General features: G+C 39.8%; 1 protein-coding gene across 1 annotated transcript; it reads right to left on the bottom strand.

Moving 5' to 3' along the window:
- Positions 1-4,260: 4,260 nt before the first annotated feature.
- On the bottom strand, positions 4,261-15,264 carry LOC124156497 (coactosin-like protein). Its single transcript, XM_046531069.1, has 5 exons — positions 14,956-15,264; positions 12,179-12,261; positions 11,636-11,753; positions 6,224-6,346; positions 4,261-5,744 (listed from the first exon to the last, which is right to left on the bottom strand). Exons 1-5 carry the CDS (start codon positions 15,013-15,015, stop codon positions 5,628-5,630), a joined length of 501 nt encoding a protein of 166 aa, XP_046387025.1. The 5' UTR covers positions 15,016-15,264; the 3' UTR covers positions 4,261-5,627.
- Between the last annotated feature and the right edge of the window lie 502 nt (positions 15,265-15,766).

Consider the following 15,766-nt stretch of genomic DNA (forward strand, 5'->3'; position numbering starts at 1 on the left):
TATCTCTCGAACCCGGGCCTATGTGGAAGAAAGCCGTGACACTTTTTCTACCTTACCTATATAGTTTCAAAAAATAACATCCGCATCCAGATCCTGAACATCACTTTGGCGACGTCTCCTTGCTTGCCAGTGTTATTGCAAAGAAGTAAAATTGTGAAGTGACTATAGAAAAGGAATAAAGTCTCCATCCGAGTCTCCAGCGGCTCCCAGCCTAATATTTTAAGGTCAGTCACGCGCAGACATGGCCCCGGATTTATCTACACACATATTTTTCGAGGCACAATTATTTGTCCGTGTGACATGATGACAAATCGACCCTTAAGCCTGTACCAGAGCCGGAAGACTGGTAGCCAAAGTGCTCCTTAACACTTGCGAAAATTCAGACACTTCTCAGAGCAGAAGTTCTTCTTTTGTTCTCGGGTGAGCTCACTACGGACTTGGATATTTACTATTCTTTATCGATTGTAGCTGTTTAGTTATCCCATCACGTTGTATGGAGATTTCTTCCATCGATTCCTCAGTACATGGGGTATCTAAATAAAATTGAGAGTCATCTGTAGTGTATAAAATTTCGAAGTGGGAATTTAACGTGTTAGCTTTGCTATGTTTTCGGTGACAAGTTTACCATCGTTGTCAGATAACGAATCTACAGTTGAGGATATTCCCTGAAGCTCTCTCGCGTACAACCAAAAAGATTTCGTATTTTCTTCGAGTAATTCACCGAGTACTTTTTCTTGATTTTTTCTGTGCCGTTCGCATTAATTTCTTGGTATTTGAGCGTTTTTCAGTGTAACTTTCTTTTGCATTATACAGAATGTTTTGGGTTCAGTTATTTTCAATGAATTTAAATTTATTAGTTGAATAGTTCGCTATTATGGTTATTGGGCACCCCACCTTACTTGGTCAACGGTTGAATTTTCGTTGATAAAAGTGTTATCGTTTTTTTTTGTTTTCAAAAACATAAGAATTGACATCTCGATGAAATTCAGACTTTTTCAACTTCGAATTCCTTAACATTGCCCTTTCATTTTGGTTTGAACCCAAATGGTGAGGTCAAAATGGCCTGGGGTGGCGATCCTACCTAAAATTTGGGAAAATATTTGAAAAACGACATGCCTGGAAATACATTTCACTACATAATTCTGTGGGTGAGGGCGGTTTAGCGTCTCCTGATTGGCTGCCAGTCCCCTCGTATTTTTAATTTTGATGTAATTTTAAGAATACGAGGGGACTGGCAGCCAATCAGGAGATGCTGAACCGCCTTCACCCACAGAATTATGTAACTTTTTGTCCAGATGCAAATTCAAAAATGTGTGAAGTAAACGCTCATTAGTCATCAGGGGGACATTAATCAGCATGATTACCTTCCATGTAGTTTTGTTATTTACAAAGAAATGAAGATCGGGATGTCCTTTTTAAAGGGCACCCTTTATTTTTTATTCGGCAATTCATATCCTCTCCTAAAGACCTATTCAAAAATGTAGCACAGTGGACCATTAGCATAAACACAACGTTATGAAAACATAATAAACTCGTCCACGTACTGGTGTGCATTTTACTATGTTTTCATTTGTTCACTGTCAACGTCAGCAAGTGTAGGTGCACTAAGCGCTAGAGAGCCAGTCATTTTCCTAACACCGTGTTTATGTTAATGGTCCACTGAGCTACATTTTTGAATAGGCTACACTTTGAATAACAGAATTTTCATCATGAGACTCGATTGAAAAATTGAAACAAAGACACATGTATATGAGATAAGCAATAATTTTATTAAAATTTATACCAAATAAAAAGTTTTTGCTCATATGCAACAGTCAAAAATTTGGTTAAATAAATATTGATTCTCATTGTACAAACACACAAGTACCAAAAATTTCAATAAAAGGACACCATAAAAAAGTAACATCCAAATGTGTAAATTTACTCAAAAAGCAGCCATAGACAAATCGTCAAAGATCACCCCCTCTCTGGAGGAATTCCTTTTTCAATAACACTTTCAAAACCAGTGCCTATTTCCACACAGCTACAAATGTACGCGTTTTCTTAATATTTCACTCATGAAGTTGTGGCATAAGATTATAAATGTGTACAAACTCACTATATAAACTGTTAGATTGAAAATGAGCAATACACTTTAGTACAACAACTATAAACTGCTGTTTAAAAATGAGCAACTTGCATAAATACATATATATGTATGTATATCACTTTCATTTTGGTTGGCACATTTAAGCTAAGAAAATATGTAGTCGGGAACTCAAGTCATACTCACGCCCACGAGAGGCTTGACAGTGGCAAGAGGGTCTAGCTCAAAATAAGGAGAGATTTGCCAAGCAGAGATTCTCGACACGCACACCCACTCCATTATCCTCAATCACTCACACGCAATCCAAACTAATGGTGGGAAGAATAAAAAGATGCATCCATTCCTTCGGAGTTCATTCAGAAGATCACCACCCCTCAATACACTCTCCCCATACATGTTCTATGTATCTTTAGACAATTAATTAATTGGTGTAAACAGGTCTTAGGGCAGCAAACACAACTACAATTATGTATGTGCAGAATGGCCATGGGGTGAGAGAGAGGTATACCTAGGGAGGAAACTGGAAGAGGAAAGTAAACCTCCATCTTTCATCTGTTCGGAGAAGAGATAGGGAGAAAGTAGAACGAACGGCATGCTGGCCAATGCCATTAGGAATAGCTAGACTGGCAGCGAAAGAAGTTCAGAATGAAAGACAAGAGGGAGGGCTTCTGCCAAACGCAGCCCATTTGCAGCCATTTCTGTATGCGGACCCATCTTGGTCAAAAATGGGCATTATGCAAAGTCAATCAGCTTCCACACAGACTCTACTACTGAAAGGCATCCAAACAATAGATAAAACAATTGCACCATATCATGCCACATATAGGGTAAGGGATAAACTATATGCATAAGTTAACCAATACACAGTAAATGCATCTTGAGGAGGACGGAGTTTTAAATTTGGGTAAATTAAAATACATACATAATCTATTCCTAATGTAAGAGGTTCCTTAGAAGATTGTCCTCCCAGACAGCAAGGGCATTAAATCATTCCAGTTCCCGGAAAATTTTAGGCTTTAAACATCACTCAAAGGTAAATATTTTGCACACAGCAGGTACTTAGTTACCCATCATTCAATTAGCCATCACTGGATCATCTTGCAATCAATTCTTCACCCAGTCCTCCTAACCCCCAACTATCCCTCCCCTGGTAAAGAGTTCTCGGGATCGCCACCGGGTCAGGAACTCCATATCTGCCAACGTTTCGATGTCCGACTCGGTCATCGTCCTCAGGGCTGTGAATGTCGAGTGAGAATTTGACTTGCTTATATACAGTCACTCTGGTGGTCAGGTGACTGCTGATTGGCTGTCGTCAGCGGCATGCTCTGATTGGTGGTTTTGCCTAGCCTTTTGTATAGTCTTGAGCACAGGTTTCCAGGTGCTGCTCAGAGCATATCCGGAGTCTCTATTGATGGTATTCTTAGACAGTCTAATTTCAATAGACTCTTTAATGAGTCGATCCCAAAAGCCATTGGATCGGCAGAGCATCTTGGTGTCGTCAAACTTAACAGTATTTTTGCATTCCATCCAATGCTCTGCGATGGCTGACTTTTCGGGCTGTCCTAGGCGGAGGGCTGTCCCGAAAAGTCAGCCATCGCAGAGCATTGGATGGAATGCAAAAATACTGTTAAGTTTGACGACACCAAGATGCTCTGCCGATCCAATGGCTTTTGGGATCGACTCATTAAAGAGTCTATTGAAATTAGACTGTCTAAGAATACCATCAATAGAGACTCCGGATATGCTCTGAGCAGCACCTGGAAACCTGTGCTCAAGACTATACAAAAGGCTAGGCAAAACCACCAATCAGAGCATGCCGCTGACGACAGCCAATCAGCAGTCACCTGACCACCAGAGTGACTGTATATAAGCAAGTCAAATTCTCACTCGACATTCACAGCCCTGAGGACGATGACCGAGTCGGACATCGAAACGTTGGCAGATATGGAGTTCCTGACCCGGTGGCGATCCCGAGAACTCTTTACCAAGTCCATTCGCCGGGAAAGCACAAAATCTTTCTATCCCTCCCCTATTCACAAATTTTCTCCCCTACTCAAAACAACCAGTTTTCCAACGAATGGGCATGAAAGACAGAAGACAGAAACCAAAGAAAAAAATTACTAAGAAAATGACCATGAATGGTTTATCCATCTTGATAGATTATTCATTTGGGTTTTCCCTTCTATTAGGATGGATAATCTAAGTATTACTGCATGCATACAAGATTGCTGCCCGATCATTCACACCATAGAAACCAAATTCCAGAAAAATATTTAATAGTGTAGTTTTTCCTAATAACGGATAGGAGTATTGATCATTCACACAAATTAAACAGCAAAATTCATCAAAACATTTGCCTTGAAAACATTTCTGAAAGAGATTAACAATAAAATTGATAAAAATTTATTTCTTTCTTTCTAACATGAAATTATTATGGTAAAATATATAATCATTGCACAAAGCCCTATTGCAGCAACTACATAGAGGCATTTACAAATATAACTTTTACAAATTTAATTCAAGTTTAAAATAATTTTTAAGGACCACAATATCTACATTAACCTGTATCACTGCCCATATTTCTTCTTTCAGTAGTTCTTAATAAGATATAAGTACAATATAGCCAATGCACCCAGTCATTAGCAGTCAATGGCCCAAGGAGTGAAAATATTTCGTTCAACTGGAAGCGATTTAATAAAATTCATGTAAAAATCAATTTCTTTAAGTGGAGACATGAGTGTAAAGGAGGAAAAATGACAAAATCACTGGATTGCTCACTGGGCAGTTGATCACCTTAAATCCCTCTAATTAAGGAAAAAATAATTTCCCAAAAACAATTTGAGATCAATGTGAGTGCTAACAGCATGATAAAATGCAAGTTTTCCTCTCTTCCTCAGAAAAGAGTGACATCAAAGAGCACCAAATTTTTACGAAGATACAAATACGTGCACCTCGTTAAGAGCTTAAAGAAAGAGAATTAAAATTTCTCTATAGAGGCCCAACATTCACGAACATACATGGCAGGGCTAGGTGCAATTTAGGTGCATTGCGTACATAATTCATGACAAGACACACTCCATTTACCATCTGAGAAAAGGTTTACGGCAGTGATGCGTTTGTAGGAGATACACTGAAGCAGTAGGACCAACCAGAAGATATGATGAAAATAAAGATGGGGGGTGGAAAGGGGTGGGGGGGGGGGTCCACACTCGTGCGGCCCCTTCCCTCGCGTAGAGGGCAGCTGGTCAGGAGGGCACAAAACACGCACCCACGCAAACACGCGCACAGTTCCAAACACTTTTGCTTGCTAATCCCACGATAGCCCACACCATCAAAACAAAAACCCTCCCTCTCATCCACACTCTTACACAGGTGTAAATAAATACCTTAAATGCAATGCAAAGGCACCTCGGGTGCAAATGCAAACGTACCTCAAAAATGCTAAACGGAAATGAACAAAATATACCAGTTGGCAGAGCATATGGACATATTACATGATAGGTTATATAATTCTTCACAGAAGACATTTGTGGGGTGTACCTCAGAGGTCCCGTACCCCTGTGCCGTAGTTGGCTCCACCAGCACGTGCCAGCTGCTCCTTGAAGTGCGACACATCCAGCTCTGCTTCACTCTCCACCTGAAGCTCCACTGCAAAGTTCTGCAAAAGAGAAGGGGAGTGTCACTTGGACAGCAACACCAAGCACATACACTTTTCACACTACATATTTGAGTGCTGACTGGGTTTCCATGCTGGTGGAAAGAGATGAGTGAAGTGACAAGAAAAGTTCCTTATGCAGGCTTCCGCGGGTCGATGAGTATGAAGATACGCCTCTTTCGGGTGATACACCGCGTGGGTCCATTCGACTGTCGTCCGAGAACAATGGACCCACGCGGTGTATTACCCGAAAGAGACGTATCTTCATGACAAGAAAAGTATCTGGGCAGAGTTACAGTTGCTTTCATATGTTTGTCATCCTCCCCCTTTCACGCTTACACCAGTTATTATGAGTCATCAATCAATCAGGAGGTTGGTAGGGATGGGTGAGGGTAGACCTTACCCCAGACTTGGCAATAGGTGAGTGAATGTCATAATATCAAGGGGCAACTCCTACAGCTTGCACGTAAATATCTACTCACCACCAATATGTCTTTGATGATTGCTTTGTCGGTGCTCATTTTTGCTCGGTTGATAACACCTACTGATGGACCGACCCAGGTGATGAGTAGAAATTTCTTTCGTTTACTCATCTCGTCCCCCATCTGAAATTTAAAAATTGCAAATCAAACACATTGATTACTCATCAAATGATCATTTGAACAAGAAATGTCGCAACAAGGTGAGCCATGAGCCCAAAAGTTTCACAAATTTCACTGAGGGAATTTCATTTGTCTTGAGCCTGATTTGCATCCACACCCCTAAACTTCACTCCAGCCGCTCCACCCACTCATGGGCCAATCATCTTTGCCTGTAAGTTAATTTTTGTGGAAAGAGCACCCGGAGCAAATGCAGGTGATGTGGCTCAAAATCCATGTCAACGCCAATCACTTTTCCTCGCAGACACTAGAATTTTCACACCTCCTTCACTTAGGTTGTGGGTGACTCAGTAAAGCTACACGGCTGGCTAACAGGCAATTTCCATGAATTAAACTACAAAATTGGAGAAAGGGTTCAAGAATATTTACATTCTCTGCAAAGTTATTAAATGACTCTCCGATTCAAATTCCCCTAACAAAAATCTTCATTTCCCCAGACTCTCCATTTAGTGGGTGCGCACCATGTTCATTGATGCCTGATGACAACACTTTCACCAGTAATCCATCGGCAATTGTCACCCAGAAGCAGAGTTTAATGCAAGATGGGCCTTCACCATGGTCTGGTTGCTAATCTCCCGACATATTCCGGCTCTGGAGTGTTGCCTCGACAAACGCTTTTACCCCTCAAACCCCTCACACCCTTCCCCGCAAACACAACTCTGGGCACAGTGTGCTGCCACTTGGGGAAATATGGAACTAATTGTGCTGTCGAAAGCATATGCCGCCGCTGACAGCACAGTTAGTTCCATATTTCCCCTAGTGACAGTGCGACTGCGCCCAGAGTTGTGTTTGAGGGGAGGTGTGTGAGGGGTTTGAGGGGTAAAAGCATTTGTCGAGGCAACACTCCAGAGCCGGAGATTAGCAACCAGTATATAAGGGCCATGGCCTATACATTAGGGTGGGCCATCAAATCTGCCCTGTGCGGGAAAGTTGCGAAATGATATAAGGATCTCGCACACAAAATTTTTTTCAGTTTGGATAATATTAACCACTGCCGCCCGAGCTCTAAAGCTTACAATTTTGCGAAAAATCAGGCTGATTTCAGCATCAAACGGCTATGAAGACGAATTTTATGAAAATATGGGATAATGGATAATATCAAAGAGTGGATACATGTTTATAGTTTATAAAAATGAAATTTGAAGTTTATTTGACAAAATCTATGGTTCAAACAATGCCTATGAATTCACAACAAAATTAGAGTATAAACCACCCGCACAACACAACTCATTTTTGCCTATGTTTCTAAAATTCCATTTTGGGGGCTAAATTGCAGGTAAAATAATATTTACCGTATTTCCCGGCCGATAAGACGCACTTTTTTTTCTCCTAAATGTGCTGTAAAATTTGCCTGCGTCTTATGCGCCGATGGTATACGGATATCACGGGTCCTATAATAAGCAACCGTTTTGACAGGATAAATAATTACCATTAAGTATTTTTTAGTGTATCAGGCATTGAAAATAGTTCAATTCATTAAAAATTTTGATAATAGCACTCTTTTGAGCAGGTTGTTAGAAATAAATTTTTAATACGTCGATGTCTAACTCCCTTAAAAAAATTCCCGGATAAATCAGAAATGCATACAATGTAGCATGTTTAGTTTAATCTTGCAATGGGTGCTGCTGCAAAACTTACATACATTGAGCTAAAGGAGATGTCATCTATATGCTAATACATTGTATCTCTCACGATAAACTCACGAGTCTACCGGCACCACCGGCACTCAACCTTAGGTAACAAAGTATGAGCTCTGTGTTCAGTCAGTTCAGGCGTAATACGCATCTTTCTATTTAGTCTGCACATGTGCTTCTAAGCGCAGAAACTTGGTAATTTCTGTATAAAAAGTCAAAATTGGAATAACTTAATGGGATCTAAAGAAAGAAGATTGTCGTACAGTATTGCGTTTAAACTTGAAGTCGTGAAATATGCTTCGGAACACGGCAACCGGGCAGCTGCAAGGCGTTTCGGCCCACCTCCAACCGAGAAGATGATACGAGAATGGCGGAAGCAGAAGGTAGATTTAATGAATGCAAATAATATAGTAAGAAAACTTTGCGTTCATGTTCTCCGAAATGGCCAAAGCTTGAGGAGCACGTTAAGACCTGGATAATAAACCACAGGAAGAACGGGATCACTGTTTCGACAAAAATGATTTTAATGGAAGCGAGAAAGTTGGCGATAGATATGTCTATTGCCGATTTTTCTGGGACTACGTCGTGGTGTGAAAGATTTATGAAGAGAAATGGTCTGTGCATGCGTACTAAAACCACAATAGCACAAAAACTGCCACCCGAATACGAAAGAAAAATTATCGAATTCCATAAATACGTACTTAACCTGAGAAAAATGAAGTGTTTTGAAATAGGACAGATAGGAAATATGGATGAGGTTCCCTTGACATTTGATGTGCCATCAAATAGAACTGTGGACGTTAAAGGTGCAAAGACAGTTACGATAAAGACTTCCGGCAACGAAAAAACACGCTATACTGTTGTCCTTGCGTGTTGTGCTGATGGTTGAAAACTCCCTCCTTTGTTGATCTTTAAACGAAAAACGCTGCCTAAGTGTACAATTCCACATGGAATTTATATTCATGTTCATCCTAAGGGATGGATGGATGGAGAGGGTATGAAACTGTGGTTGCAGAGGGTGTGGTCCCGGCGTCCAGGCGGACTTCTGAAGAAATCGTCTTTGTTAGTGTGCGATCAGTTTAAGGCCCATATAACGGAGTCTGCAAAAATCCTTGCTACAGAACTGAAGACGCATCTTGCTGTGATTCCTGGTGGATTGACTTCTCAACTGCAGCCTTTGGATGTTTCAATCAATAAACCATTCAAGGGATTTATGCGTGAAGAATGGATAAAGTGGATTGAGGCACCAACTCACGATTTCACACCGACCGGAAGAATGAAACGGCCGTCAATTTCTACCGTTTGTGAGTGGGTGAAAAAGTCCTGGCAGAAAGTAAAAACTGAGACTATCATAAAGTCTTTCAAAAAGTGTGGAATCAGCAATGCGCTGGATGGAAGTGAAGATGACATTTTGTATGAGGAAAGTGACGACTCCCGAGAAAATATCTACGTGTATGATTTTAGCAGCAGTGATGAGGAATTTCTGGGGTTCTATGATGAATAAACTCTGACATATTTGCTCATTAATAATTTAAAAATTTTTAAATATTAAAGTTCCGTTTTTATGTAAAATGTTATCATTAAAATTCTTTTTTGTATTATCCAAGTATTTTAGTTTTTTTCGTAAATTTTAACCTGAAAAATCCAGGTGCGTCTTATGCGCCGGTGCGTCTTATAGGCCGGGAAATACGGTAATTCCATTGAATTTAATTTTTTAGTAAATAAGACATCATATGGTAGTAAATAATCCCACAAAAAGTAATAATAAGGTACATTATTTTAAATTAACATCAATCATAATGACGAATGATGTACCTGTGGAGCTATTTTCAACAAGAAATTCAGCCAAGGCTGAGAAAGAACAGAACCTGAACACCAAGCATTTCACTAAGTAGCTCTCTGCTAGTTTCGTGAAGAAAATACCCAGAACTCACCACGAGGAAGAGGCTACCATCGAGTTCCAAGTCGGTGGCACATGTGAAAACTTCTTTAGCCTTTTAACCGCTGAGGTTCACACGGATGATATTGCTGATATCAAAGACATTAGGCTTGGTAGATACTCATCAACATTAGGATTATCAGTCGTCATACTTGCGTTCGGACATGAAAGTAGACTTAAATCTTTGGAGAAAATTTTTTGACCAAATTCAAATTTTCCTCGTAAACCTTTCCCCAAATTTGTTTTTTTTTCCATCCCATACTAACTAATGTTTCACTCACAGATGCTTCAGTAGTGGTGCAGTGGATTTTGTATTTCATCGTGATAGTTTCGTGCCACAGTGCACACACATGGCATACACAGAGTTATCCTCATCCAAATAAAAATATTTCCACGCCATGGAAGACATTTTTTATCAATATAATTAAGTTAAGTTGCAATCATGCATTCTACAACACACTGAATGATGTTTATAACACCATGGACGTCATGGTGGAGAGTTGGGGGAACTATAACAGAACAAGATGAAGGCTCAGCGAGAGGAAGGTGTGGGCAGGAGAACCATATAAAGGTAAGGTGGAGGAGATGGAGTGTGCTCTCTGTCTCCCAAGCAAAAGACCACAGACGAGGGAGTCAAGCGAAAAATGATCTTGCACTTTTGTGATGTCATTACTTTCAAGGCAAAGCCAGGTGAGCTTTGTGATTTATGCTATGTGCTTTAAGTCCATTTCTTCTTGTTAGAACGTAGGTTTCCACGGCGATGGTTTGATCTCTGCATTTCTTCGGGGTTTTCTTCCGTGTCAGCTTGTTTGTAGACAACAGTTTCGCTGGCTATCCTGCCAGCGTCTTCAGGTCGAACACAACAAACTGTTGTCAACAAACAAGCTGACACGGAAGAAAACCCTGAAGAAATGCAGAGATCCATCTCATCTTATTCGAGCATATTCATACTACGCTTGTTTCTTTGAAAATATGTAGCGCTCTTTTGACAATTTTGAACATTGGTCAAGCCTCATTGTAACTAGAAAGCTTTGTGTCAATCAATAAGAGCTTTAAAAAACTTAAATATTGTCACAAATGCATCATGTTCGGTCTCATTATTGTTTAAATAGTTGTTACCAGTGACATTGTAATGATCCGCAAAATAGGATATCCAAGAAAATGATTTGCCATCATATTTCGCATGTGTGACTTTTTTTCAGGAAGGGTTTTACCAAACAAGGTGTTGATCCCAAATTTTGCTCTGAGGAAATGGCTTGGTGGTGTAAATGGCCAACACGCCTGACCGGCAATTGGAAGATCTGGGCTCGAATCCCGGCTCAGTCAAATACTCTTTTCAAAGTAAATGTGATCCTTAGGTGTATTTTTTTAACTCTGCATCCAGGCTCGTGACTGCGTACAAACTTACTGGTTTCATGCAGTGATTACCATCAAACTTGCAGTTGAAAATTAGAGGAAACTTTTCATGTGATTTTTTCATAAGTGCTCTACTTTCACGTCCAACCTTATGGCAGCATTGGTATATTCTCATTATTACACATTCGTTCACTTATGTCATACAAAACCCATACTAATTAGAATTATCATATGAATAATGAAAAAAAATCCTTCATTACCATCACATTCTAAACTCTCTGACATGCGAGAGACGTGATGACTAACCTGGATTCTGACGTATCCAAAAGCCCGATCTCCTTCACCAAACTGGGATCTGAAGTCATCAAAGTTGGTGCCTACAGCAGACACCACAATGCGGTTCCCTTCAAACTTGAACACAGCCCTGTAGAGATACAGAATCCATTAATCAAAAATCCACCATCAACCAAAACACTACGACCACACGAGTAGCAGCTACTGCTTTGACCTTGTTTGCTATGATCTGGTCATAGCTAACAACCATTGGTATAGCAATAATGGAGGAATATTTCTATGCCTTTTAAAATTTATATTTTTCTTGGTGTTGCTGGAGAGACATCAGAATTTATTTAAATTAACCAATTGTCTTGCTAATTTTTTTATTTTTACGTCATTAAGGTATATACAAGAGAAATACAGTTATAAAAAATTCATCCTTACAAAAAGTTTAATTTCATTTATCAAAGATGACTTTATTTGGTCAGAATAAGTAGGAAATCAAGATTTACAACTCTAAGAGCAAATTACTGCTCCCTTAGAATATTAACCACCACTTTTTACACTACCTACCAGTCTGTCTCAGTCGTATCAGAACGTACATCTTCATAAGCAGACCTTATAGCTTCTCGGTCCACATTTGTAGCCATTGACACCTAAGAATAATAGAAATGAATCAACAATCTTTTCTAAACAAAACCTAGAAAGCTCCAACAAATTTAAATCGAGACCTAAAGTATACTTGCATAACAAGGAACAAAAGTGGATGCATCAAAAATGTATGAATATCAATTACAATAAAAGCCTATCATCTATTTTGTATTTTGATGCTAAACCCATGTACATGCAAAGATAAAAATACTGTACGTGTCTGATTATAGTCCCTTTTTTTCCAAAAATGCCTGCGGTTAAAGTAAAGGGGGGGGGGGGGACTATATTCCTAAGCATTTTTAAATTTTTTCCCAAAACTGAAGCCACAAAATTAAGGGGGGGAATATATTCGGAGAAATACGGTAAATGCCACACACAAGATGATCGCAATTACTGACGAATAACATTAATTAAGAAGGGTAATTACACAAAAATAATGGTAATGATTGGTCATCAGAGAATTTAATGAGAAGAATGAAAAACTAGAAAAAAGAAGATAGGAGAAGTGCAATTCAGAAGCAGCACGATAGATGAACAGGACAATGTAGAGATGTTAACAATGCAACAGTAATGAAAGGCAAGGAGAGAAGAAGAGAATGCACTGCTCATAGAATTCAGTGATATCTTCACTATACTTGTTTGGCACTCCCACTACTACAACCTAATAAGAATCCCAGTACTGAATTGACCAAGCAATTTTTTAATACACTATACAGACATATACGAGGAAATTTATTAATGGTAGAGCCCAGTGTCTCTGCTCTTTCATGGGTATGCCATTTCAGAAGGACACTAATACAACCCTTTAATTTTGCAGCACTTCTGTAGCTTGAATACACACTTAAAAAAATAGAATGAAATTGTAGTGAAGTCATGCATCGTAACTTATGGAAAAATAGGAATTATGGTAATCATTATGGTGGCTTTCCAATGCAAGTTTTTATTTCACTAGCTAACAAACGATGTTTAAAGATAATTGGAGAATATCTGAAGGCCACATGTCTTTAAGCTGTCCCATTGAGAGGCTGAGAGGCATTGCATACCACCCAAGGTGTCGTGGAAAGTAATGAAATCCCCCTCAAACAACAACCGTGACCCGCCCCTGACAACATTCACATAACTGCTGAGCTACAATATACTTCTATTGAAGTGGCAGACTACTTTGGATCTTGATGGCATCGTGGGCAGTGTTTCACCACTGACTTAAAGAGTTCTGGGTTCAAAACTAGGGGGACACTTCATAAACCCCATAAAAAATCCTAGCAGAGCAAGATGGTTCAGGGAGAGCATCTTAAAGGCCGCCCTGCCCTAAATGGGTGAAATTCAATTACGGCTCATTGCTAGTCCTGAGTATGCTCTACTCCCTCCAATCCAAACCAGCCTTTTTGTTGAAGCACTTGTGACATTCATTCACATGTGGTAATGTTGCAATGTAAGTGTCCATGTTGGAGGATTCATTTGCCCAATTTCAGTTCAATGATTATCCTTCCAATGACTACAATAACCAGGGTACAAAAGAAGTGTAGTAGAATATCATTTTAAAACATAAAGTGTTCACTAATATGTACAAATGATTCGCAGGAAACCAATAGTTCTTTCGAGAGTATTTTGCAAATATTCTTAAGAGAAACTTTTATCATAGGAATTAAAATGTGTTAACGGCTTTCATAGTTTCCTCACTGGGCTGCTTCTATTTCCTTCGTGAAAGTTAACAAAACGAACCCACGTACACAACGAAAGAATATATCTTGACATTCAAGCCTTTTACGGGCTTACTTTCCAACGGGGCAATATATTAAAATTATAACTAATTCATGCAGAGGTCAGAATTATTCCTTGACGGCTCAAACAAATTCCCCGCAGTGTGAGAACGCCATCTCTTTACTTCCTTATATGGATTGGCAGAAAAGTAAACCACGGGTGCCACCAGCGGCTTATGCCAAGGCCATAGAACTCAAAGTCAATGTTCTACGCGCGGAGTACGTCAGAAGGACATGGTAGGTTACCTGGCCGAAAGAGTTTGGAAGAAACGAAAGTAAGATGCATTCAAGAAACAACGATTAATATCTGAACTGAATACCTCGCGGCACCTCGAAGTTTCTACAGATTAAACTGATCAATTCAGATAATTGTCACTCATAATTTGGAGCACATCATTAGGATACGCCTCCCCGATAATGACAGAAAGAAGCGGAACCAACGGAAAGCCGATAATTGCCAATTTGAAGACGAAGAACAATCATCTAAAACAATTAAATGGGAAAAATTGGAATTACAACACTCCCAAGTACTCGCTTATGTCCAAGTGATTCAGTCTCACGCCATATGAGGCCTGGCCTAGATTTAAATTGCCCAGAAGACGAATAACAGGATAGTGCTTTCGACCCCGTTCTACTTCGCCCAACATATATGAGAGACCCCACGGGTAATAATGCGGACGAATAGTCAAAAACTACCAGCAACTAAAAGTCGAAAACATATGAAAACATAAACATATGAAGTAAATTAGCATGCCCTGCCAAATTTTTTATGCAAACGGGAATTCCCGATGAATGAATCACCATAAATGTCACGATTAGAGGAATATGACTTCACAGAGATGCATCCAAAATGAACACTATCAGCAGGCAATAACGGCAAAATTTAAGGTAGCGACCACAATCGATTCACGTGACTTTGTCTCTTATAATAATAAATACCTTTTTTGGGCCATCAGGATGTATGTAGGAGTCCCGGTTTTCGGCTTTGGTAGCTGACATATTGACGAACTAATAGACACTCGTGATCGTGGGGAATAAATCGCTCAGAGATTTTGATTAAGGCCCAACTTCAGTGATATCACCCGCCCGTAATCACCTAGCAACACTTGACGCAAACACACTAACCGCCGCACAAAATGCCTTTGGCTGCCTAGAGCAATGGAAGACGGGTATGATAATTACGATTTCTGAGTCAGTGGCTCGACCGCGTGAGAGACAACAGACACCACGGCTGCAATGGGATGAGTGGGTGTGGAGGAGTGGTAGGAGGAGGAGGAGGAGAAGGAAAAAATAACAAAATACTCCCGCAACGCGAATTGAATTTTGGGAAAAGATTCGGTCATTTGCATCGGTCGATCTTGCTTCATTCAAGAGCCGCGCCAAATACAACTATCGGAACCGCATACATTTTATAGACAAGATTAGAATTCACGAAGGCAATTCCAATAATAATTTCGTTCGTTTATATTGAAAATGAGAGCCATTTTGAATTAAAAAAGTCTAGGCTGCGGAATATAATCAGAAAAAATGAAAAGAAACAACATGAAAAACATTTTGTAATAGTTAGTCAATTGATTGTGGCCATTTAGCTTTTTGACTTTCAATTGAAACTTGATAGTGACCGAGTGATACACAGGTGGGGCCAGGGCCATGGGTGGGGCATAGGATATCAGTGTAGAGGCCTTACCTGCACGCATAGCCATAGCTTAACATATGAAGTGGAGGCTGGCACCCTGAAACAATCACAGGC

This window comes from Ischnura elegans, chromosome 3 (genome assembly GCF_921293095.1).
Source record: "Ischnura elegans chromosome 3, ioIscEleg1.1, whole genome shotgun sequence".
NCBI lineage: Eukaryota > Metazoa > Arthropoda > Insecta > Odonata > Coenagrionidae > Ischnura > Ischnura elegans.

What these genes read in the sequence shown, in the direction of transcription:
- LOC124156497 (XM_046531069.1), bottom strand. Translation starts at nt 15,015, where the DNA reads ATGTCAGCTACCAAAGCCGAAAACCGGGACTCCTACATACATCCTGAT. An exon ending in GATACGACTGAGACAGACTG is followed by an intron (nt 11,754 to 12,178) that starts GTAGGTAGTGTA and finishes GTATCTCTACAG; the next exon opens with GGCTGTGTTCAAGTTTGAAG. An exon ending in TTGGATACGTCAGAATCCAG is followed by an intron (nt 6,347 to 11,635) that starts GTTAGTCATCAC and finishes TTTAAATTTCAG; the next exon opens with ATGGGGGACGAGATGAGTAA.